The sequence below is a fragment of the Aethalodelphis obliquidens genome, unplaced genomic scaffold (genome assembly GCF_003676395.1).
Source record: "Aethalodelphis obliquidens isolate GAN/ISIS:26980383/991018 unplaced genomic scaffold, ASM367639v1 scaffold61, whole genome shotgun sequence".
In the NCBI taxonomy this organism is placed as follows: Eukaryota; Metazoa; Chordata; class Mammalia; order Artiodactyla; family Delphinidae; genus Aethalodelphis; species Aethalodelphis obliquidens.
Genome location: NW_020838005.1, coordinates 4,019,497 through 4,043,015, shown reverse-complemented (window position 1 = coordinate 4,043,015; position 23,519 = coordinate 4,019,497). Strand labels below are relative to the sequence as shown.

The 23,519-nt window shown below is 52.5% G+C and overlaps 1 protein-coding gene across 4 annotated transcripts in view; it reads right to left on the bottom strand.

Moving 5' to 3' along the window:
* Nucleotides 1-4,746: 4,746 nt before the first annotated feature.
* The window catches only part of SCARA3 (scavenger receptor class A member 3), a 41,994-nt gene continuing 23,221 nt past the window's right edge, over nt 4,747-23,519 (bottom strand). For 3 of the 4 annotated variants that reach the window (XM_027088066.1, XM_027088067.1, XM_027088068.1), the window contains 3 exons: nt 21,541-22,584; nt 10,313-10,414; nt 4,747-6,984 (listed from right to left, as the gene is read on the bottom strand). In XM_027088066.1, coding sequence (XP_026943867.1) covers nt 6,533-6,984; nt 10,313-10,414; nt 21,541-22,584 — 1,598 coding nt within the window. In that variant the 3' untranslated portion in view covers nt 4,747-6,532. The remainder of the gene's footprint in view (nt 6,985-10,312; nt 10,415-21,540; nt 22,585-23,519) is intronic. The other variant, XM_027088069.1, reaches the window with a different exon arrangement.

Here is a 23,519-nt window from a genome sequence, read left to right as displayed (position 1 = left end):
TCCTTTCTCTGTCTCTTATGCCTGTGGTTCTCAAGTTTTACATGGGGCGTTGGAATTCCCTGGGGAATTCTCCCCCTCACTCCTCCTGTCCCACCCCATCTCTGTGGTCCTGAAGCAGTGGGTCTGCGGTGCAGGCCCGCAGTCTGAATTTTTGTGGGTTCCTGGGTGGTTGCCCTGCTGAGGGCACTGCACCAGCCTTTACACCTCTCCCATTACATCAGACACAGAGCCTTGCCCTTCGAAGCATTCAAAAGAAAACAAAAGGACTGGACAGGTGAAGGCAAGGAAAACAAATCCCCAGGGAGGTTGCTCAGTGCGCCGCCAGCCTACGTGTCCAGGCAGCTCCTTGTCAGCCCGGCCTGCCCTATTGGAAAGCGCGGCGTGGTCAGAATGTATTTGTCAGTTCTTCGCTCTCCTCTCCTGTGGCTCTGTTTTGACAGGTGTGTCCAGGGCTGGCATGGCAGGCGTTGCCAGCTCAGCCCTGGCTGGGGAAAAGGAGCAGGAAGAAGGCGTGGAGGTTCTGCCCAGCTCACTGTCCTGCCCCAGCTGGCAGGGCACTGAGGCTGCTGGGGAGGAAGGGTGGGCAGGTCGGGGATCGTTAGAGGTGCTCAAGGACGTGCCCCAGGCCTGTGACCTCCAGGAAGCCCCTTGCTCTGCTTAGAAGGCGGCTCAGGAGCTCCTCAAGATTTTGCACATCTGGTGGAGATGAACACAACCCAACAGCGAAGGCCATGATCCTAAGCCACTGACTGCATCCCGCTGCTGTCACCTCTCAGTCTGGATTCAGACTTTCCTGCCTTGGCCCTGGCCGAGTCCAGGAAAGCCACCAAGCAGGACAGGAGGAAGAGCACTTGGTTAGAATTGTGGGACAGAGGGGTCGGGCACATCCGATGACTCCCACATGGAGTCAAGACCAGGCCACTCTCTTTGTTTCCTGATGAAGAAAGTGAAGGTTAGAGAGGGTGGTGCTGGGCTGACTTTGCCGCGATAAATGGAGGACCCAGCAGGGAGCAAGAACGACGCATCCCTATTCCATGTCCACCGAGGGTCTCTATCGTGAAGCCCACCCGATCTCCCCACTGGATGCAGGTTGGATCCATTTCCCAGTTTATGCACAGAACAAGATACTGATTCACAGAGTTTGCTGCAAACTTTACAGTTCTGACTGCCAGCCCTGCTAACCCCTGTGGTCAGCTCTTAGGATTTTCGGCAATACCTACAATGGTCCAGATGCCCTGAAGGACCGTGTTAGTACCAGGAGTGTTTGATGACATGAGACAGAGAGAGGGATTGCAGGGGGAGTACTTTCTGGGGAACGTGCAGCGGTTGGTGCCCATTGGTCCTAACCAATAGCAAACTGAAATTACGGCAAAACCAGAGACATGAGAAATTGCTTTGCCCAGGAACCGAGACACCAGAGTTCTGGTCCCGGTTGGTCAACGAGCCCTTCAGCCCATCTCAGCCTTTGGTTTCTTACCTGTAAAGAGGTTGAGCTGGGTGAGTCACAGCTTGTTCCAGGCTCTAACCATGCAGGGAATGTGGGTGGGAGTGTGCAGGACCTGGAGTTATGGCCACTCATCTGCAGAGGAAAGTGGTGAGTAATGTTGCCATCCAGGAAGCCTGGGTCTGTAGGATAAACACCACCATGATGATGCCTGATGTTTACGGGATGGTAACCCTTGCTGGGCACCGGACACTGAATTGTGTCCCCAGAAAATCCATATGTTGAGGCCCTAACCCTCAGTGTGACTGTATCTCAAGACAGGGTCTTACGAGGTAATGAAGGTTAAATGAGGTCATAAGGGTGGGGCCCCGATCTGATAGGACTGTGGCCTTCCAAGAAGAGGAAGAGAGCCTTCCCTCTGCCTCTCTCTGTCTCTCTCTCCGCTTCCCCCACACTTCCTCTCCCCCTACCATGTGAGGGCAGAGCCAGAAGGCAGCCATCTGTAAGCCAGGAAGAGCTGGTGCCTTGATCTTGGACTTCCAGCCTCCAGAACTCTGAGAAAATAAGTTTCTGTTGTCTGAGCCATCCAATCTGTGGTATTTTGTTATGGCAGCCTGGGCTGACTAAGACACTGGGAAACTGGCCAAGAGCATCATCTTACTTAATCCCCTCAGCAACCTCATTTGGTAGGAGTTGTAATCCCTGTTTTACAGGGGAGGAAACAGAAGCACAGAGAAGTTAAATCACCCAAGACTGAGGTTCAATAGAGAAACGTCTAAAAACTCATTATCGGACTTCTCTGGCGGTCCAGCGGTTAAGATGCTGCGCTCCCAATGCAGGAGGCCTGGGTTCAATCCCTGGTCAGGGAAGATCCTGCATGTTGCACGGCATGGCCCAAAAAAATAGAAAAAAGAAAAGTGGAATTGTATAAATAAGTAAATAAATAAATAAATAAAGTGTCCCAGATTTGACCAGTGGGAACCCCTTTAGGCTGGCTCCTGTGTCCTTTAAAAACAAACAAACAAAAAAGACACAAAAACAACAACAACTCACTATCAATGTGACTTTGGGAAGTTAATCTCTTCAAGCCTTAGTTTCCCCATCTACATAGTGGGAAGAATAATAATATATGTAGCTACAATATAGAGAGAGATTATAGATTTATAGACATTATAGCTGCATTACAAATTGTAGTGAGGATTAAATGAATAAATATATGAAAAGTGCTTAGAACGGTATTCTGTTGCATAGTAGCTCTCCCATGGGTGTTTGCTATTACCATTACTGTTGAGGTTATTCCCCTGTTCCTCTGTTGCCAAACACAGATTCTGTGGCCAGCTTTGCTCATGGTTGCTCTTGCTCTTGCGCCTCTAATTTTTTACCACGTGATCCCTCTCCCTCCGCCTCTTCCTCTGTGGTCACAGCCCACTGGATCAGGGTAGACCCCTGACCCACAGGGTGAGCGATCAGATTGCTCTCCTAGGGCTGGGAACTAGAGATTGTAGGACTGGGTCCTTTGGTGGTCAGCCGTCGCCCTGTTACGCTGGGCCTCGTGCAAACAGAAGATGCTGGTCAACAGAAAGGGTACAAAGAGTAGCAGGAAGGGGAGGTCAGGGGCCCCTGAGAGAAGAGAGATAGGAGACTGGCTGGTGCTCTGGAGTGAAGACGGATGCTTGAGACGTTGGCAGCTGTCCACGTCTAGTCACCCTGAGATGGAGTTGTACTTCAAGTTTCCATAGGCTTGATTCTACCCGCTGCTTCCTTGTCATGACTGCCCCCTCCTGATTTCCTTGCTAGAGCCTGAGAGGGCTTCTGTGACCAGGGAAACCAGAGGTGGTGGTGACTGCCTGGATGGACCCCAAGGGCCCGTCTCCATCCTGTGCCTGCAAATCAAGCTGATCCCCCAAAACCACACGGTCAGGGATGTGTTGGTGGCCGTTGTCCAGGACCCATGAGTTTTTCTTTTGTGTGTTTGCTTATGTTCTGAAATCAACGCAGTTTTCCATCCTTGCAGCCTTGTCTCTCATTCTGGCCCCCAAGTCATCCCTTGGAATTCATCCCAGACCTAACTTTTCTGGATTTGGACTCTGGGACGTTGGCTTGCTCCGACGCCTGGGTTTTCCTGCTCTTGTTTCCCTGGCCCAGCTCTCTGGGTACCTGCGCCCATGCCGGCCCCTCCCACCCAGGGGTACCCCTGCCAGGCCTGTCATCCACCCCACCCGGGACAGTGAGTAGTGAGAGTTTCCTGGAGGGTTTCCTGGGGACCCAGACTGTGAAATGACACCACTGGATGGTCCTCACTGCCTCCCCCAAGGCCCATTACCTCTGTGCCACGACCCCTTCTTCTCCAGCCCCCAGCCTGCCCCGCACGAGGCGGAGACGTATCTTTCACTACTGCCCCCTCCTCTATGAGAGGCGAGCCCCCAGGTAAGGCGGCTTCAGCCCTGTAACCGCGCAGTACCTAACTCACTGCCCAGCACATCTCAGTTGTTGATGGGGGCAGGTGGGGCAGGGACCCTGAGCCACCACGGGGAGTAAGGAAGTGGTGGGCGCCTCGTGCCATGGTCCCTGGGGCCCCATCCCCATCCTTCCACCTCTCTGCTTGCTTCCTCTACCAAACACCCTATAAGCCTTAATTTCAAGTGCTGACTTGACCAGGCCACGGGATACTCAGGTGTCGGATTAAACATTATTTCTAGGTGTATCGGTGAAAGTGTTTCCGGAAGAGATGAGCATTCGAATTAGGTGAGCATTTGAATGGGTGCACTGAGTAGAGAAGATGGCCCGTCACTAAAGCAGATGGGCAGCCTTTCAGCCTGTTGAGGGCCTGAATAGGACGAAAAGGTGGAGGAAGGGAGAATTCTCTCTCTGCCTGACTGTGTGAGCTGGGACCTCTGTCTTCTGCCCTAGGGCTGGAACCATACCATTGACCCTCCTGGGCCTCCAGCTTGGGGATGGCGGATCATGACACTTCTCAGCCTTCCTTTCTCTGGAGAATTCTGACTAACGCTCCCCACAACCCCTGCCCCCCCCAAAAAAGTAAAAAAGCAAAACAAGGCACAGGGCTTTCACTAGGCCATGTTTTACTGACGAATGAGGTTACTATGCTACCATAGTCTGAATGTTCATGTCCACCCCCCCAAATTTCTATGTTGAAATCTAACCCCCAGTGTGATGGGGTCAGGAAGGGGGGGGGGCCTTTGGGAGGGGATTAGGTCACGAGGGTGGATGACCCTCATCATTTATGTTGTTTCTGCTGTTTTAGAAGTCACCCAGTCTGTGGCGTTCTGTTACAGCAGCCTGAACGGACTAAGACATATGCCTTGAAAGCCAGCCGAGGGCACAGCCCTTCACGCACCCCTGATTCCTGGAACAGGCCCAGCTGATTCCCAGAGGACCCAGCTGTCCTTTGTTTCCTGTGGACCCTGGAGGGCCAGGTCCTTTGGGGCAGGTCTGGTCTCCTCCCCCTTTTCTGTTTTATCTCCTTGTGTTAGGGACAAGACGGGGGAGCAGGGGGTATCACTCAGGTGTCCTGTCTTATTTTCCAATCTCATTCTAGCCCAAGAGCTCTAGGGCCCTGCTGCAAGATTAGTAGGTTCACCTTGCTTCCACTGGGTTCCTGCTCGCTGTGGGTAATCCCTCAGCCACGCTTGGTCCCTGGCCCCTGCAGGACCACTGGGAACTCCCAGCAGAACTCAGTGTTTCCAGAGTGAAGGGCCAGGGGGTCCGACCTGGACTCCACAGTGGGACTGAATATCTAAGGGACCCCTTGTGCACTGGTTCCCCTTCAAAGGCCAGGTGAGGTGGAGCCCTTGAAGACATCACGGTCCCGGTCAAGCAGAAAGGACCAGAAGACACCTCCCTCCTAGAAACAGCTCTTTACTGAGTCAGTGATACTACGTGGCATGATATCATATGTAGACAGGAGAACTACACGGCAGTGAGGGCAGCGGGAGTGCAAGCCAGTTGCACACCTGTTACAAGAAGGGGGAAGGCTTCTGGAATGGAGAGGGGCCGGTCTCTGGGTCGGGCTGGGGAGGGGACAGCTGTAAGCCCCCATCCCAGGGGTGGTCGTTATCTGTTAGAACACAAAGGAGGGGCAGCTTCACTGGGGATGTCCCAGTCCTCCTTGCTGCTGGCTGCGCAGGAGGATGAAGGTGGGTGAGGGGTGACATCAAAGGGAGCTGGGGCCCCTCCCCCTCATCTGGTCCAGCTGCCCCTGCAGAGAGGCCTGGGGCCATTCTGGGTCACGGTGGGGTGAGGTCAGGAGGAGAGCAGGCGCGGGGAAGGGAGAGCAGCCCGGCGGTCAGCCCTCCCCCAGTTGCCACAAAGCGGTCACCCCCCAGATCGGAACGGGGCCTTCTACTTTGGCAGAACGTTCCAGGGCCTGGAGAGTGTCCCGGTGCAGATGAAGCTCCTGCTTGGATTCCTTCTGGGATGCTCCTGAGAGGTGGATGCAAGGATGAAGCGAGGAATTTTCTGGAGATGTGGGAAAAAATGCTGAACTCCTGGGGACACAGTGCTCAGGGCCCAGGTGTGTCCCGTGTGAGTTCCCGGGACGCTGCTCCCATGGTTACAGGGAAGGTCTTATGGTTGCCAAATCCACCTCGTCCCTCGAGTTTGAACCGTAATCCCCTGCAAAGCTTTTCCTGGGTCTTTTCAACCCCTGGGAGCCTCAGGGAACTGCCAGCCAGCTAGGATGGGTGTGAAGATGCTAGAAAGACTAGCGCTGGTCACCAGCTCAGAGCCAGAGTTAAGACCGCTGCCCCGAGGTAGCCGCTTCCCCGGCAGGCTCAGCCACAGGCGAGGGGGCTTCTCCTGCCCTCTCCTCCCGCCCAGCCACGGAAACCCAGTCAGCCCCCCGGCCAGCAGGGAAACGTGCGTGTGCATGTGCGTGTGTGTATACGGGGCTGCCTTCTATGGTATAGTCACTACTGGGAAGCCCGGAGGTGCAGGGGCAGGCCTGGGAGAACGCTCTTCGGGACCGAAGGACCACAATGTCTGCAGGTGCGGCTTTTCAGGGGTCTCTCCTCACCCGAGCACCCTTCCCCACCTTCTGCGTGGCAGTGTCCGGGACCAGGCCGCTCCTCAAAAGCGGCTCTGGCTCCCTGGTGGGCCTGGGGGCCCAGGGAGGCCAGGGGGACCCTGGATTCCTGGTTCGCCCTTTGGCCCCATGGGCCCCCGCTGGCCTGGTGACCCTATCTTCCCAGCGATCCCTGGTTTTCCCTGAGGCCCCTCTGGCCCTGGAGACCCTGGGGGCCCCTCTGGCCCTGGAGGCCCCACGTCCCCTTTGGGGCCTGGCTGTCCTCTTGGGCCTCCAGTTCCAAAGCTGCCCTTCAAGCCTTTGAGGCCTGGGAAACCTCGCAGGCCAACCGGCCCCCTTTCTCCTACAGGCCCGGTGTCCCCTGGCTGCCCTTGAGGACCCTGAGGTCCTGGGGGGCCCAAGCTGCCGAGGTCTCCTTTTGGTCCTCTGCTGCCAACAGGCCCTTTCACGCCCACATCTCCCTTGAGTCCTCTCGGTCCTGGAGGGCCTGGGGCACCTAGGGTCAGAGAGAAGAGGGGAGAGATCAGTCCAGGAGGGCAGGTGTCCCGAGGCTGTCCCGTGAAGTGGACGCCTGGCAGTGGGCACTGTGACAGCCGAGGGTTCGAAGCCACAGAGCCCAGGTCTGCCGACTGACTTGACCCTCTAAATCGGCTTGGCCACAGGTGAAGTGGGGCTCAGAATCTCACCTGCAGGCTGTGAGCCCATCCCGAGCTGACATGCGTTGGCATTTGGCATGAGGCCTGCACCTGGAGGGCACTCATTGTTTTGACTTCAGGGCTTGGCCGTAGTTCCACACGTGCACTCAGGCTGGGGGCTGAGAGAGCTGGACAGCTCTGGGCAAAGGCCACAACCATCCAGGATCATCTGTCCTACTCTGGAGAGCGGCCTGGATGCCTACACTCATTATGGACTTTGACTGCTGTCCTGACCTCCTGCCCCAACCCCATCCCAACCCCAGGATTTGCCCCTGACCTTCAGGCACCTGGGACCAGGAATGGAGTCAGGTGACAGGGAGGAGAAAGCCAAGAAAGTGAAGCCTGAGAAGTGGATCCCTCCCAGTGTGAGTGAGTGAGTGAGAACAGCTACAACCCAGAGAAAGGGCAGCTCCTCCAGGAAGTCCACCCTGACTACTCCAGCATCTTCTCTGAGCTCTTGGAGCTACTACTTTCTGAATCTTTTAGTTGATACATAGAGAGAGAAGTCATAATATAGTGAAAGCAAATCCTTGGTACCTCTCTGGTGGACTCCACTAGACTGTAGGGCCCCAGGAAGATGGGCGGGCCACGGCTCCCATCCCCTGCCCTGGGTTCGGAGCCTAGGCACACGGCAGGGAAAGCTCAGTATACACTTGAAGAGCGTGATTCACCAAACAGCTGTGGACCCCCCGCTTTTGCTCAGCTTTGGCCTAGGGCCTGGGAGAGACGCCAGGATGAAGACACTCTTCTCTTCCTTAAAGAGCCCAGTCTAGCGCTCAAGCCAGGGGTCAGATGACCTTAATGCCCTTCCTGCCTGCCATGTAGGTCAGAGTCACCACCTCTCAGAGCTGTACCAACCCTGAAGACACAGAGCAGAGTGTGGCCGTCACTCTGGCCAAGGCACGTCAGATGCCCCGGGGTCAGAAGAAAAGAACCCTCTGGCCTAATGAGAACAGGAATTGTGGAGAACAGCTTTAGCCCCCGCGGGGTCAAGGCACCGCAAAAGCCTGGCTTTCTTCGGTGGTCTCGGCAGCGGGTCACAGGCTGCCCCCCAGGCCTGGCCTGGGAGGTGAATTCTCACACCCATACTCGGCTCTCCCCCAGAGCTCTGCTGTTACACCATCCCCTTTGTAACAGAATCCTGGAGTTTTTGAGCTCCGTGGGAGCTGGTCCAAATCCTCCATGTCAGAGAGGTGACGTGATAGCCCCAGGGGGCCCTGAGGAGAAACCAGGAGCCGGGTGGGCCTCTCAGAGAGACGGGATCTTCTATGTGGGAGCCAGGAGCCCTCCCAGTGGCCGTGACCCAGTTCTGCGGCCTCGGGGCCCCGTCCCCGCTAATGCAGACACCACTGCTGTCCACCCTGGCCGGGGCTACCTGCTGCCTGCCCCCAGCCTCCCCCGACACTCCCACCCCCTCGGTGCCCCCTCTCACCTCCCTCCCGGAGTGTTTCTAAGTGGAGCAGAGAGTCAGTGAACCCCATCCTCCGGTGACGATCTAAACTGGGGCCCAGACACACTCAGCCCCACCAGGGCCAATAAAAACCTTCCAGCCGTTCCCTGCCACCTCCTGCCCATGACTGCCTCCCACACACAGAGGGGCTGTGGCCTGCGTGGGCTCGGCTCATGTGGCCTGCCGGCGGCACCGGCTGAGATGCCTGCCGTCATGGGCTGGCTGGGGTCTGGGAGCAGCTTGACCCGCCCTTGTGTCTGCAGCACAGCAGCCAGAACAACACGGCCCAACGAGGGCACAGGGCGACACCGGGCAGGGACCACCTGCCCCAGCCCGGCAGGCATGGCTGGGAACCGGCAAAGCCACTGCGCCTATCCTCACCCCAGCTCTGCCCTTGGCGCCTGGGCCAGCCGGGCCTGGAAAAGCAGAGCCATTTGGAGGTGGAGAGGCCCCCGTAGGCTGTGCAAGTGGAAGGGAATCAGAGGGCGTGGAGTGACGCTGGGCAAGTCGCTGCCCATCTGCGCTCAGACCATCTATAACATTGAGGTTGCACTTGACCGTCCCCCAGGGCCCTGTGGCTCCACAATGACCCCTCCTCCTGCCTCTGTCCCTCCTGCTCTAAGAACGTGGCTCCCAGGGCTTGCCCCAGCTCCCTGGTTCTTCTCTCTTTCTCTATAACCACTGCTGTGGCTTCCAATCTTGTCCCCTGGATGGATGGCCCCCAGGCCCAGCCTGGACTCAGGAAAAGCCTGAGAAATCTCATCTGGACAAGGATGCCCATGGATCCAGCGGGAGCCCCTCCCTCCTCCCGTGGGACCCCCATCCTTCCTGAGCCACCATCTTCGTCGCTCGTCCTCTGCTCCCGGCTCCTAAGGGCACGGCGGCTGCAAGGATTTCTCACGGTGTCTACGCCAACAGCGGGGAGAAAAGGCAGAGAGTAAAGGCCTCTCTTTTGCTTCTCTCCTCCAGCCCCCTCGGGCTCCTCTTTCTGGGAAAGCTCTTGGGTACCTTTGCTGGCTGGGGAAGGCTGGGTGCCCACGGGCCCAGGGTGTCGGTTTGAGCAGAAGCCTGGGTCGCAACGTTCTCCTCACTCCCCCAGGAGCTGCAGCCCCTAGTGCAAGTGGAAGGAGGCCCGGCAGGAAAGGAGTCACCTCCCTCTCCACTGCCGCTGCTGACCCCGTCTCTGAGAGCCCACGCAGGTCTCCTGGTCAGTGGCCTGGACGACATCCGGTGGGGTGGCTCCACGTGGGGCAGGACCTGTGTTGCAGGCATTGGCCTCTCTCACTGCCCTGGCTCCGTGTCGGTGTGCCCACGATGGCCCCAGCTCACCCTAACTTCTCTGTGACCTGCCTTCTCTTGGGTCACGGCCACTGGGAGGGCTCCCGGCTCCCACATAGAAGATCCCGTCTCTCTGAGCAGTGAACGTTTGCCTGCCTAGTCTCTCGTACGTCCCCAGCACCGTACATTGAGATCATCGCCCCATTTTACAGATGAGAAGTCGCGGTGCAGAGAGTGGCGACTTGCCCACCATCACCAAGCAGGAAGGGTGGAGACAGGATGCAAACCCAGGCCTGAGAGGCTCCTGGTCTGGTCCCTAGACCCCCTCGCACTGCCAGGACCTCCTGCCCTCGTGCCACTCGGAGGAGTGGAGGGTCCCCACAGAGCTGGGAAGGGGTCACCTGAAGGACTGTCTTCCTCTGGTGAGCCGAGCCTCCGCCTGTCCCTCCAGAGCCAGCCATGAGTCATGCAGTCAGAGAGGGGAGAGCTGGCAGGACCTGGGTCTGGCCCGGGAGGAAATCAACAAGCAAAGCTTAGCGGTTAGCATGGGGGGAAGGGATGCAGGCAGAGGCTGACCAGGGGCTCTCCACAACAGGAGGCCCTTCACCCAGCCTGTAACAAGAGCTGGGTGTTGGAAGGGCTAAAGGGCAAAGTGGGGGGCAGGGAGCTAAATGCTTCTCTGAGCAGCGGGGGCACATTTGAGACAAAGGAGGAAACGTGATGGGGGAGAGGAACGGGGCACTGTGGAGTCCCAAGAAGGCCCGGAATTACTCAGGAAGCCCTGGGCTGTAATTAGGCCATCCCGGCCCATTAGCGCAGAGCCACAGCTGACTGCATGTCTGGGACAAGTAGGTGGTCTGCTCCTGGTCTGCACTGGGAGTGGGGAGAGGGCGGGGGGCTGAGCAGAAGCACCCATGGGTGAGGGAGTGCATGGGCGGGGAGCGGGTGGGTGCAGTCCATCTCATAATCTAAAGCAACGTGCCAGCCTACAAAGGGAGAGGGAGACAGAAACAGAAGGGGAGGCTCTCGGGAGACTGGCCTAGTGCCGTGAAGGCACACTAGCCTGCACTTCAGAGGACCTGAGTTTGAGTCCCAGCTCCCCTAGTAACAAATCGGGTGGCTGGGTAAGTCATCTGGCCCTCTTTGGACTGCAGGCTCCTCTTTGTTCAGTGAGAATATCAGCCTGGGTCAGGGACTCTCAATCCTGGCTGTTGTTACCTGAGGAGCATTGAAAAAATGCCAGTGGATTTCCACGTCTGCCTATGATGGATTAATTTGTACAGACTCAACCTCCCGCTGAGAGCAACCAGAATCATTAGACAGAATGCCAAGACATCCTTCTGAAAGCTTTGGAGAGCGATCAAGGGCCAGACTCCCAGGGAGAAGGGAGACTCATTGGAGAAAGCCAGACCTTCTGGGCCTCTTTCTCCTCTCAAGGCATTTGTTGACTAGTAATTGGTTTGGGCAGAGCCGCTGAGAAGCTGAGTAGGGTTTTCAGCAGCTTCACTGGGGCTGGGGCTCAGGGCTGCCAAGGTCCAGGGCTGAGATTCAGGAGAAAAGGAAGAAAGGAAACTGTGTGGGCATTTGCGGTAAGGACCAGGGGGTGGAGAAGCTGAGCAGAGAATTAGGCTTCATCCCTTCAGTCCTGTGGGGCTGGGGAAACAATAACCTGAGTTCAAGGCCAACAGGTAGTAGTGACCTGTAAACACTCCTCAAAGACTGTGTCCTGGAAGTAAGAATGTATCAGAAATAGGCCAGGTGTCATGGTAAGCTCTGTCGCAGGCACCAACAGAAGCTGGTATAATTCTCCTTTTCATTAATCCCCCTTGCTTCTCAATAACAAGCGAACCTACTACCTCCAAGCAGGCATGTTCCTCCCTGCCTCCCCTCCAGGTAGCTCCTCCGCCCTAAACCACAGAATAATTCAAAGTTCTCTTTACAACATGTAAACTCCTGGACACTGTCTGTGGCAGGAGGAAGGAGGTTAGTGCTTAGGGAATGAACTGGTAGGTGTAATCCCTCGTCCTCAGCTTCTGCCCTGTGGTCATGCTTTCATTGATGCACTCAACGAGCAAGTGTTTCCTGAGAACCTTCCAAAGGTCAGGCACTGTGCTGGGCACTGATGAACAAGACAAGGAGCCCACCATCAAGTGAATTAGATTCAGAATCATCCCTTCATTAGGACACCCTTTTATATTTTACCAAGAACTGTTCACACAGTTAACACTGTTACTCACAACTACCCATGAGAGATAGGCAGGGCAGATATTATATTCCTACTTACAGATGAAGAAGCTGAATTGAAAGTAGCCAAGAGGGCTTCTCTGGTGGCGCAGTGGTTAAGAATCCACCTGCCAATGCAGGGGACACGGGTTTGAGCCCTGGTCCGGGAAGATCCCACGTGCCGCGGAGCAACTAAGCCCGTGTGCCACAACTACTGAGCCTGTGCTCTACAGCCCGTGAGCCACAACTACTGAAGCCCACGCACTTAGAGCCCGTGCTCCACAACAAGAGAAGCCACCGCAATGAGAAGCCAGCACACCGCAATGAAAAGTAGCCCCTACTAGCCGCAACTAGAGAAAGCCCGCACGCAGCAACAAAGACCCAAAGCAGCCAAAAATAAATTAATTAATTACATAAATTTATATATAAAAAAAGAAAGTAGCCAAGAGCCTTGTCCAAGGCCACTCAGCAAATAAGCAATGATGCTTTCTTGGTTCCAATTCCCAAGCGATAGTCTTAGGGTAGGCACTGTCTAGCACACACACAGAAATCCTCCTATAGAATAGGAAGAAACAGTCTATGAGAGGCACAAACACTATAGAAGGACCACTGGCTTTCCGTTTGGCAAATGGAGACTCAGAATTAATCACAGAGCTGGAAGAAGTCTCAGAGAACAGCTGGTCTTATCCATTGATGTACATATGAAACAGAACAAAACAAAACAAAAACCCCCCAAAAAACCAGAGGCCCTGAAAGATGAAGTGATTCTGCCCAAAGACCCACAGCAAATTCGAATCCAGGCTCCTTCCCCGGACAGTTTAAGAGCCCCGGAGCTTCAGTCAGCACTTGGCACCTTCCACACTGGCTGTGGCCATTGCTGTCCCTCTTCCTTTATTCTGGAGAGCAGCTCGGCTTCAGCCAGAGGGAGACGTTGCCAGTCCCAGCGTGAAAGCCGATCAGCACCTGTCTATGAATGAATGAATGAATGAAGGACATGTTCCTGTAGGAAGGGATGTTGGTTTTGTCCCTGAAATTTTCTTTCAGATGTGAGAGGCTTTATATGTGGTGATTTAACAACCCAGAGAAATGTTGCCCAAAGACACAATTTAAAAAAATATGCTGAGAGTCAAATGTAGCTCAAAGCGATGTCCCACCTTGCTCTCCGGTTAGGATGAGGTTCTTTGATGAGAACTCTGCCATCATTAGGACAGGAGCAAATAGAAAGTCCCATGACTATTGTTGGGTTATACTTAGAGTGAGGTTCTCAAATTGTTCCCTTACTAACACTCTTGGTACCATTTCCTTCTTTTCCAGTCTGTCCCACACATGACACCTAATCAGGACCTGAGTGGAAATGCCTTTTTGGTATCTGCTCTCAGTGTCTCCTCTTCTGGCTGGGCACTAGACGTGTGCGTCTCAGAGCCATGGCAAGGGGTCAGGATCTTAATCATAGTGTGACCTTGAGCTATCCCTTAACCTTTCCCAGTCTCAGGTCACCTTTCTGTAAAGATGCACCTGCAACACATCTTGTCCACAAAGGTTGTCAGGCTAGGGGAGGGACAGATTGGGAGTATGGGACTGACATGTACACACTGCAATAATTAAAATAGATGACCAACAAGGACCTACTGTATAGTACAGGGAACTCTGCTCGTTATTCTATAATAACCTAAATGGGAAAAGAATTTGAAAAAGAATAGATACACGTATATGTATAACTGAATCACTTTGCTGTACACCTGAAACGTACATAACATTGTTAATCAACTATACTCCGATATAAAATAAAAAAAAAAAATGTTGTGAGGCTAAAATGAAACAAAGTGCGTGAATGGGCTTTATCATGATTGAATGCAACCTAAGAACAAGGTTACCAGAGGATGAACCACGAGAACTACCTGCTAATGCCTTCTCTGGAACACTGCATCCTAGAAGTCACACAAATACGTATTTTAGATGAAATACTGTGGGACTGTTTCAGTTACTAAGGAAATACTCAGTACCTGGCTTTGTTGCCAGAATATGACAACAGGCAAACAAGATCTTACCTCACCTCCATCCCCTGCTACACCACCAATCTAGAGTAAAGAAAATATTAGCAGAAATGCTCACTGATAGAAAATGACGGTAACACAGGTTTGAAACCAAATGGTTAAAGAGAACCAGAGAATCAGAGAGGTTGGCTCCAAGTCTGAGCTCTGTGAAGAAAACAGCGCTGTGTGGGATCATGGGGCCCTCCCTCCTGTCTCCTGCAGCTCCCTGAATGATCAGGCCCAGGCTTCTGGCCCCCCCAAAATGTGACTATACATTCTAGAGCCTCCAGATCTCAGTGGCTACTTATTCTATTCTCTAGAGCCAAGAGCTGCTATATTTTCAGGTTGAACATACTTCCCACAAAGAAACGCACTTCCTGGGGAAGGGTCCAGGAAATTGAGTATAGCCATACAAATTCCTGTATGGAATCCGAATTAGGAGTCTTCTGGGCCATTTTCCAGGAGAAAAACTGTTGGAAATATTGCTGTGAAGGACTAAAATGGAAAGGTAATGGTGTTTGTTATGGGGTGAATTGTGTTCCCTCAAAATTCACATGCTGAAATCCTAACCCACTCTGAATATGACCTCATAGGGAGACAGGGTCTTGACAGAGATCATCAGGTTGAAATGTTGTCATTAGGATGGCCCCTAATCCAATATGACTGGTGTCCTTATAAAAAGGGGAGACTGGGACACAGAGACAGACACACACAGGGAAGATGTTATAAGGAGACACAGGGAGAAGATGGCCGTCTACAAGCCAATGCCTGGAATAGATCCTGCCCTTATCACCCTCAGAAGGAACCAACACTGCCAACACCTTGACTTTAAACTTCCAGCCTCCAGAGCTGTGAGATAAGAGATTTCAGTTCTAAGCATCCCCAGTCTGTGGTGCTTTGTTACAGCAGCTGGGGCGGACTAATATAGGGTTTACTTCAGAGTGAAGTACTCATAAGCAGAAGCCATAGAGCATTTCAAGTCAATTCAAAGAGTGGGCCAGGTAACCAACCTTTGGTGTGGGATCTAAGGGGAAACTGAGGGCAGAGCTGTCCCAAGGGGAGAAGAGGTCAGTCCCTTTTGGGGAAATGGATGGACGGTAGACAGGAATAGAGCGCAGAAACTCCACCAGGAAGCCTGTGCTGTCAGCAGGGAGCATCTCTCGTTTGCTCAGGTGCTTTTAGGGGAATGCGGGTCTTAGGTGACTTTGGAGGAGGCCACTCAAGGCAGCTCGCACAGCACTGGATCTGAACCACCTTGCATCTGAATCCCATTTCCCTTCCTTGCGAGCTGCGTGAGCTTGACTAGACCTCATCTGGCAGCCGGTTCTTCAGTTTCAGGGACCATGGGAATTCAAGGCGATAACGCATGTGCCCAGGGTCTTTGCATGTCTCCTTCTCCACCTGGAGCGCCTCTGCTCATCCTTGCCAACCCTGCTCTACCTGACTTTCTCCCCTGTTCTCAGGCCTCATTTCTGATGTCACCTCTGGTGGTTGATTTCATGTGTCAATTGGGCCGGGGGAGCCCTGATATTTGCTGTAGACCTGCCATATCAGTAAACAGAGGATGTTGCGGCCATCAAGCCATCAGTCACTTGCAGCCACCCTTGACAGTGCACCCTGAGAGGATTCAGGATGGAATAAAACAGGATACTGGCCCAAGATAGTGAAGGTGCCTGTCAAAGGAATAATTTCATTAAGTCCAGATTCTTGCATCTTCCCATACATAGAAGAGTGCTAAATTCATTAATTGAGATGTCTGGTTTTTCTTTAATTAGGAATAATCTTTTGATGTTCAACACCTGGATTTTTTTGGCAAAAACATCTATATATGCTGGCTCTTCCCTTAACTCTTCGGAACAGTCCCTTAGAGCTATCTGAGAGGCTGTCTCCTGGGCTTAAGACCTCGGTATAGCCTCTGAGTAAAACATCATTCTCAACTTTAAGATTGTGCATTTTTTTCAGCCGACATTGGTGCAACAGCATTCTGGGTGTGTCTGTGAGGGTGTTTTGGACAAGATTAGCATTTGAGTTGGGGGACCAAGTAAAGCAAATTGCTTTCCCCAATGTGCATGGGCCTCATCCAATCAGTTGAAGGCCTGAAAAGAACAAAAAGGCTGAGTAGGGCTTCCCTGGTGGCGCAGTGGCTGAGAGTCCGCCTGCCGATGCAGGGGACACGGGTTCGTGCCCCGGTCCGGGAAGATCCCACATGCCGCGGAGCGGCTGGGCCCGTGAGCCATGGCTGCTGAGCCTGCGCGTCCGGAGCCTGTGCTACGCAACGCGAGAGGCCACAGCAGCGAGAGGCCTGTGTACTGCAAAAAAAAAAAAAAAAAAAAAGGCTGGAATTAAAGCATCATCTCTCCTGGGTCTTCTGCTTGCTGACTCACCCTGCAGGTCTTGGGACTTGCTGGCTTTTATACCTATGTGAGCCAATACCTTCAATTCTTTATAATACATCAATCTCTCTCTCCAGAGAGCCTACTGGACACAGCATAAATATACATCTTGCTGGCTGGTTCTGTTTCTCTGGAGAATCTAATACAGATTTTGGTACCAAGAATGATTCCAGGTGAACAGAATTTTAAAGATGAGTTTTCTGATTTGGTCTGTGGTTTCTGGAACGGGCTCTCTAATATGATTAGATTTAAAGATGCTGAGGACTCTCTATCCAGTAGTAAAAGCAGCCTGAGAATCCCTGGCAAGAGAGATACCCAAAATAATGGAGACGCCTAAGCGAGGATCTAGGCAACCATGTATGTTATACCTTTGAACATTTTGGTCAAAATAACAAGTATGATGAGATTGGCTGGTTGTTTCTAATGTTACTGGACAAAGTGGGGAAAGAAAAGTTTGAGCTCAGGGATTCGAATTCCTAGCTCAAGGGCCCGTAAATGACCTGAAAGCTTCTATGTCTGCCCTGAAGGAGACCCTTACCCCCCGTAGCCACAGGGCTGAGTGCTGAAAATCAGACCCGCAGTCTCCCCCTGTGACTGACTGAATTACAATGCGAGTTGAACTCCCAGCCTCCCAGGGTGTCTCCTGCTAAACCCAGGCCACGGACTGGGAAGGAAGGGGATCCTGCAAGTTGGAATGGGGGTGTGTGGGAAGACCCTGATGGAGCTGGGGAACTTGAACCCTAAATTCTGACGCATCTCCTCTGCCAGCGGCAGCAGTCTCTCTGTCCCCAGGAGAAGCGGCCTCTCCACCCCCGCCTGTCCCAGGGTGTTAACCCTGCGTTACCTGCGGAAAGGGTAATGACCGCCCCTGAGGCAGCTGACAAGCAAGACATTGCTGGTTCTCCCCAGTGACGACCCCACCACCGCTCTTGGCGTCTAGACCTCTGAGCAGACTCAAGTCCCAGCAGCCCCTAAAGTGAGGTACTAAGCGTGACCCGTGAGGAGGTGCACTACCCTCTGCGTTTTCTAACTCCTGCAGATAGAAACCCGGGCCACACGTGTGGGGATGGGTATTAAGGCTGTGGGATAAATCGTGGAAGGAATGGAAAGTTGGATCGGGCGGCATTTATTGCCACGGGCTCACTAAGCAGGGATTCTGCATCTAACTTTGCATCTTGGGGAGGAAGGAAGAGCTCTAACAGTTTGCTTCGCTGCTTGGCTGAAATATGGCCAAAAGGAGACCCACAGTGAGTGAATTAGAATTGCCAGACCTGCTTTGGGTTAATGTAGAGAAAGGGATTCCATGACTTAGGGAGACGGGAATGTTCAAGTGAGTTTGTCATTTGAAACTCACCCACCCTGGGAAGGACCAGAAGGCATGCCTTTCACCACAACTGTGAGAGATAAACTTGAGAAGGAAGCCCTGGCATCCCTGGCTCTTCTCTGTGGGCCAGACTTCACAGAGGGAACTGCAGTCACGGAATTGGGACACGTAACCACAATGAGAGTGATTGGACCCGTGGTGGCAGGGACCAGAGGTGGCACTCAAGCCCCGAAGGCAAGGAGGGAATGGTCCCTGGAACTGACAGCAGGGTCAGTGCTGCAATCAGAATGTCCTGACTCCTGCAGACCATGGCTGGCTAGCTCGTCATGGGGTTCCTAGAAGTGAAATAGACAGGAAGCCTACTAATTCTTAACGTGTTCTGTGTAAGCAGAAAAGTTCTAGATCAAGTGAACAAGAGTCTAACTTGAATCATAAAAAGTGTCATAACCCCCAACCAGTTCTCAGACTTGAGCCACTTTACAGACTCAGAACCCCTTGAATGAAGAGGCCAGGTCCCCTCGAGGAAGGACCCTTGTACACTACCAACAATATTTACTACTAATCATTTTTCCAGCCATCCCCAAAGGCCCCTATGGTCTTTTGCCAGGATAACTGTGCATTGGGCAAGAGGAAATAATCAGAACTTTCAGGCACCACTGGACACAAACTCTGAACTGACACTGATTCCAGGAGACCCAAGCATCACTGTGACGCACCAGTCCGAGTAGGGACTTATGGCGGTCAGGGGATCAGTGGAGTTTTAGCTGAGGTCCATCTCATGGCGTCCTATGTGAATGCTCACCAAAGGTGATATCAGCAGAGGAGGATTTTAATAATCAAGCGAAGAGGACGACTTGTTCTATGGATTCCAGTCAGGCTTCTTCTCCAGCCACCCCTGTCATCAACCAATGGGCTCATGAACAAAATGGCCATGGTAGCAAGGATGGAGCTTATGCATGGGTTCAGCAACACGGATGGACTTCCAGGCCCCAAGGCTGACCTGGCTACAGCCACTGCTGAGCACCCAATCTGCCAACAGCAGGGACCAGCAATGAATCCCCAATATGGCATCATTCTTCAGGGTAATCAGACAGCTACCTGGTGGCAGGTTGATTACACTGGACCACTTCCATCATGCAGTGTTTTGTTCTTACTGGTTTAGACACTTATTCTGGATATAGAAGTGCCTTCCCCGCATGCAATGCTTCACCAAAAATACCAGCCATGTACTTGCAGAATGCATTATACATGGTATTCCACACAGCATTGCTTCTGATCAAGAAACTCATTTCACGGCAAATGAAGTGCAGCAGTGGGCCCATGATCATAAGATTCACTGGCGTTACCATGTCCCCCACCGTCTTGAAGCAGCTGGCTGAACAGAAGGGTGAAATGGCCTTTTGAAGACTCAGTTACAGTGCCAGTTCTGTGGTAATACCTTGCAGGGCTGTATATGCTCTGAATCAGCAACAAAAACATGGTGCTGTTTCTCTTACAGCCAGGACTCAGGTCCAAGGATCAAGAAGGGGAAATGGGAAGCCACCACTCACTATTAACCCTAGTGCCCCACTAGCAAATTTTTTGCTTCTTGTTCCCAGAAACTTATGCTCTGCTGGCTTAGTGATCTTAGTTCCAAAGGGGAATATTTCTGCCAGGAGATACGGTTCCATTGAACTGGAAGTTAAGACTGTTGCCTGCTCACTTTGGGCTCCTCATGCCTCTGAAATAACAGACAAAGAAGTTACTGCGCTGACTGGGATGATTGACCCTGACGGCCAAGGAGAAATCAGACTACTTCTCCACAATGGAGATAAGAAAGAGCATGTCTGGAATCTAGGAGATCACTTAGGGCGTCTCTCAGTATTACCATGTCCTGGGATTAAGGTCAATGGAGAATTACAACAACCCAATCCAGGCAGGACTACTAACGGCCCTTCAGGAATGAAGGTTTGGGTCACCCTACTAGGTAAAGAAGCACAACCAGCTGAGGTGCTTGCTGAAGGCAAAGGGAATATGGAATGGGTAGCGGAAGAAAGTAGTTATAAACACTAGCTGTGACTCTCTGACCAATTTCATGAGCAAGGACTGTAATTGTCAAGAGTATTTCCTCATTGTGTTATGATTATATGTTGACATATATGTGTATATATCTTTGTTTTGTTCCCTCTCTTATCCCCTTACTATGTAACAAAAAATACAAAATGTATTGACTTTATATCACAGTATTTAAATATTGTTAACTTTATATCATAATATTTAAGTTATGGGATATTAAGAAGAGTAAACATCACTCAAGGACTTTACCTCCTCTTCTGGGGAAGGGGTTAGTGCATTTTGGGTTACTCTCAGGATTGTTATATCATGTATATTAGGCAGAATTCTGACCTTGTTACTTTCTTTATTTGGAGATTAAGTATGATTTGAGGAGATGTGCATGGGTGTCAGGTGGATGAGGGATGCACTTGTGACAGTTCATTTTTATGTGTCAACTTGACTGGGCCACGGGATACCCAGATATTTGGCCAAACATTATTCTGGGTGTGTCTCCATTGTGTTTATGGATGAAATCAACATTTAAATCAGTACTGAGTAGGAACTCTGCTCAACATTATGTAACAACCTAAATGGGGAAAGAATTTGAAAAAGAATAGATACATGTATATGTATAACTGAATCACTTTGTTGTACACCTGAAGCTAACACAAAATTGTTAATCAACTCTACTCCAACATAAAATAAAAAGTTAAGAAAGGGCTTCCCTGGTGGCGCAGTGGTTGAGAGTCCGCCTGTTGATGCGGGGGACATGGGTTCGTGCCCCGGTCCGGGAGGATCCCACATGCCGCGGAGCAGCTGGGCCCGTGAGCCATGGCCGCTGAGCCTGCGCGTCCAGAGCCTGTGCTCCGCAACGGGAGAGGCCACGACAGTGAGAAGCCCGTGTACCGCAAAAAAAAAAAAAAAAAGTTAAAAAAAAATCAGTACTGAGTAAAGCAGATTGCCCTCCTCAATGTGGGTGGGCCTCACTTAATCAGTTGAAGCCTGAATAGAACCAAAGGCTGACCCTCCCCTGAGTAACAGAGCATCCTCCAGCCTGACAGCCTTCAACTGGCACACTGCCTCTTCCTGGTTCTACAGCAGCCTCCAGCCTTTTGAGTTGAACTAGGACATCAGCTGTGCAGATTTTGGACTTGCCAGCCTCCAAAATCACATGAGCCAATTCCTTATAATCTCTCTCTCTCTCCTATATCTCTGAAGAACTCTGCCTAAGACAGGGGTGAGATGGGAGGAGAAGAGGGCATCAGAGTGACAGGCATCTGAACTGCAGATGGTTGAGAGCACTAGTAAGGGGGTGGGAAGGGAGAAAACAAAAGGAGACAGAGTTTCCGAAAGATGAGATCTACCTGTATCTCTCTGTGGGCCCAATTAAACAGATCCGCACATAAAAATCCAAATTTGTATGTCGGGCAAAGTGAGGAGCCATACACTTTTCCAAAAGAGGTTGGCAAGGACGTAAAAGCTGCCAGTCACCCCAGGAATTTGCTGCAGGATTGTATCAGCCCACTGAGATTTTTGCCCAAAACCAGGTCCTTCTGTGTTTCCCAAGGTCACCGAGGCCCTCTGGGAGCTCCCCGGCAGCCCGGCCCAGATCTGGCTCTCACCTCGTAGGATGGTGACGTTGCGCAGGATCTCCCCGTGCTGCATGTCCACGGCCTTCATCTCCTCCATGACCATGGACAGGTTGCGGACGTTGAAGTCCAGGCGGGCGCTGAGCAGGCCAAAGCGCTCCCGGAGCAGGTCGGTGGTGGCCAGCATAAGGGAGACGGTCTTGTTCAGGTAGTAGAGCTCCTCGGCCTGGGTGTGAAAGCCCAGCGTGCAGGAGAGCCGCACGTCATCCAGGTACTTGAGCATGCTGTACACGTGGCTGTCGGTGGCGTTGATGTTGGTGAAGATGGTGCCGATCTCGATCTCATGGGAAGCCATGCGTCCTTCCAGCGTCTCGAACCTCTCCACCGTGCGGTTCTGGGCGTAGTGGGTGTGGTACTGCAGGTCGTGCATGTTCTCCTCATGGTCGTCCAGGAAGGACGAGATGTTATCCAGCTGCAGCTGCAAGCCCATGACCTGCAGCACCAGGTCGTGCATACTCTCAGAATTCTGGCTGATGCGCTGGGAGGAGGCCCCCAGGGTGGCCTGGAGGCTCTTGACCGCTTCTCCCGTCTTGGCCGAGGTGGCACGCAGGCTGCTGAAGAGCCGCGTGTAGTTCTGCCAGTCGGCGATCATCTTCTGGAGGGTCAGGGTCTCCTCGTCTGTCTTCCGCCGGATCCCGTGGATCCACTCAGAAGTCTGCCCCACGGTGAAGTTGATCTGGTGCATCGCAGCCTTGACGTTGTAGCACTCCTGGGTGAGGTCCTTCAGAGAGAGGTCCAGGCCGGCTGTGGTGGCCTGCCAGCCTCTCACCTGGGCCAGGAAGAGCCCCAGAGACTGGTTGATCTGGTGGACGGAGAAGGAGCAATTGCCCATCTCCTGGGAGATCTGACCGCTGGTGGTGGAGAGCAGTTCGTGGGTCTGGGAGGTCTGGTCCAGCTGGACCTCCTGAGCCAGAAGCATCTTCTGAATTCCCTCCAGCTCCGCCTGCAGCTTTCTGATCTCTTGCCCCAGCTGCCCAGCCTCAAGGCAGAAAGAGCAGTTGTTCGGGGCTTTCAGCTCTTCAGGAGAAAGGGACAACATTTTGAGTTGCTGAAGGATCACGGGACAAAGGTTGCTTCTTTAACATTTCAGAGCATAATGAATTGGCAAGTGGCTTTCCTATCCCTCTTCCTTTCCTAAGACCTGCTATGAAATCCTTTTTCGAAAAGTCTTGCCACCTCTATGCAACCTTATTTCTACCAAATGTCTTTACTCTGACCTGAAATGTAGGCTTTAGGATATTTCCTCCATCTCACCACCAAATTCTTGAGAGTACGTATCTTCATAACTTTTCTGAGGTTGCCAACAACCTCCCATTTACATTTTATTTTTACAATTTCTCCCCACATTTTAATATTTGTGCTTATCTGAGCCCGTCACAAGCTCGTGGAGAAAAGGGTACAGGGATAGTTTCCCTCCGCAACTGATGAGAAATGAGGCTCAGAAAAGTGACTTGCCAAATGTCACTCAGCTAATTAGTGGCAGAATAGGACTTTCTCTTCCCACCAAGCAGACCCCCTCTAAACCCTTCTATTATGGCTCCTTCTGTCTCATTCTCAGAACAAGAACGTCCCTTGTGAAAGCAAGAGACGAAGAGACAGTAAATTGTGCAAACTTTAAGGCAGTGATGAGGAAAGGGCCGACTTGTCAAGAGCACAGGGAAGATCTTAAAAATAATTTCAGATACGTGAAGATATTTGGCGAGTGGACTTGCTTGTCTCTGGCTTGCTTCTCTACCTGGAGGCTCTGCTAGATCCGTGCCACTCACAGAACCCCGAGCCCCATTCCTGGGTGCACCCCAGGGTAGCAGCCCTCGTTGGCTGGATGTTCTCCAGCTGCACAGGGAGGCCGGGAGCCATGGCTGTCTTTCCCTCATGCCTTGAAGCTTGGTGAAGGCTGCCCTGCTCCAGGGCACCATGGCATGGGAGGAACCCTGTCTCCCCCCGCCCCCCAT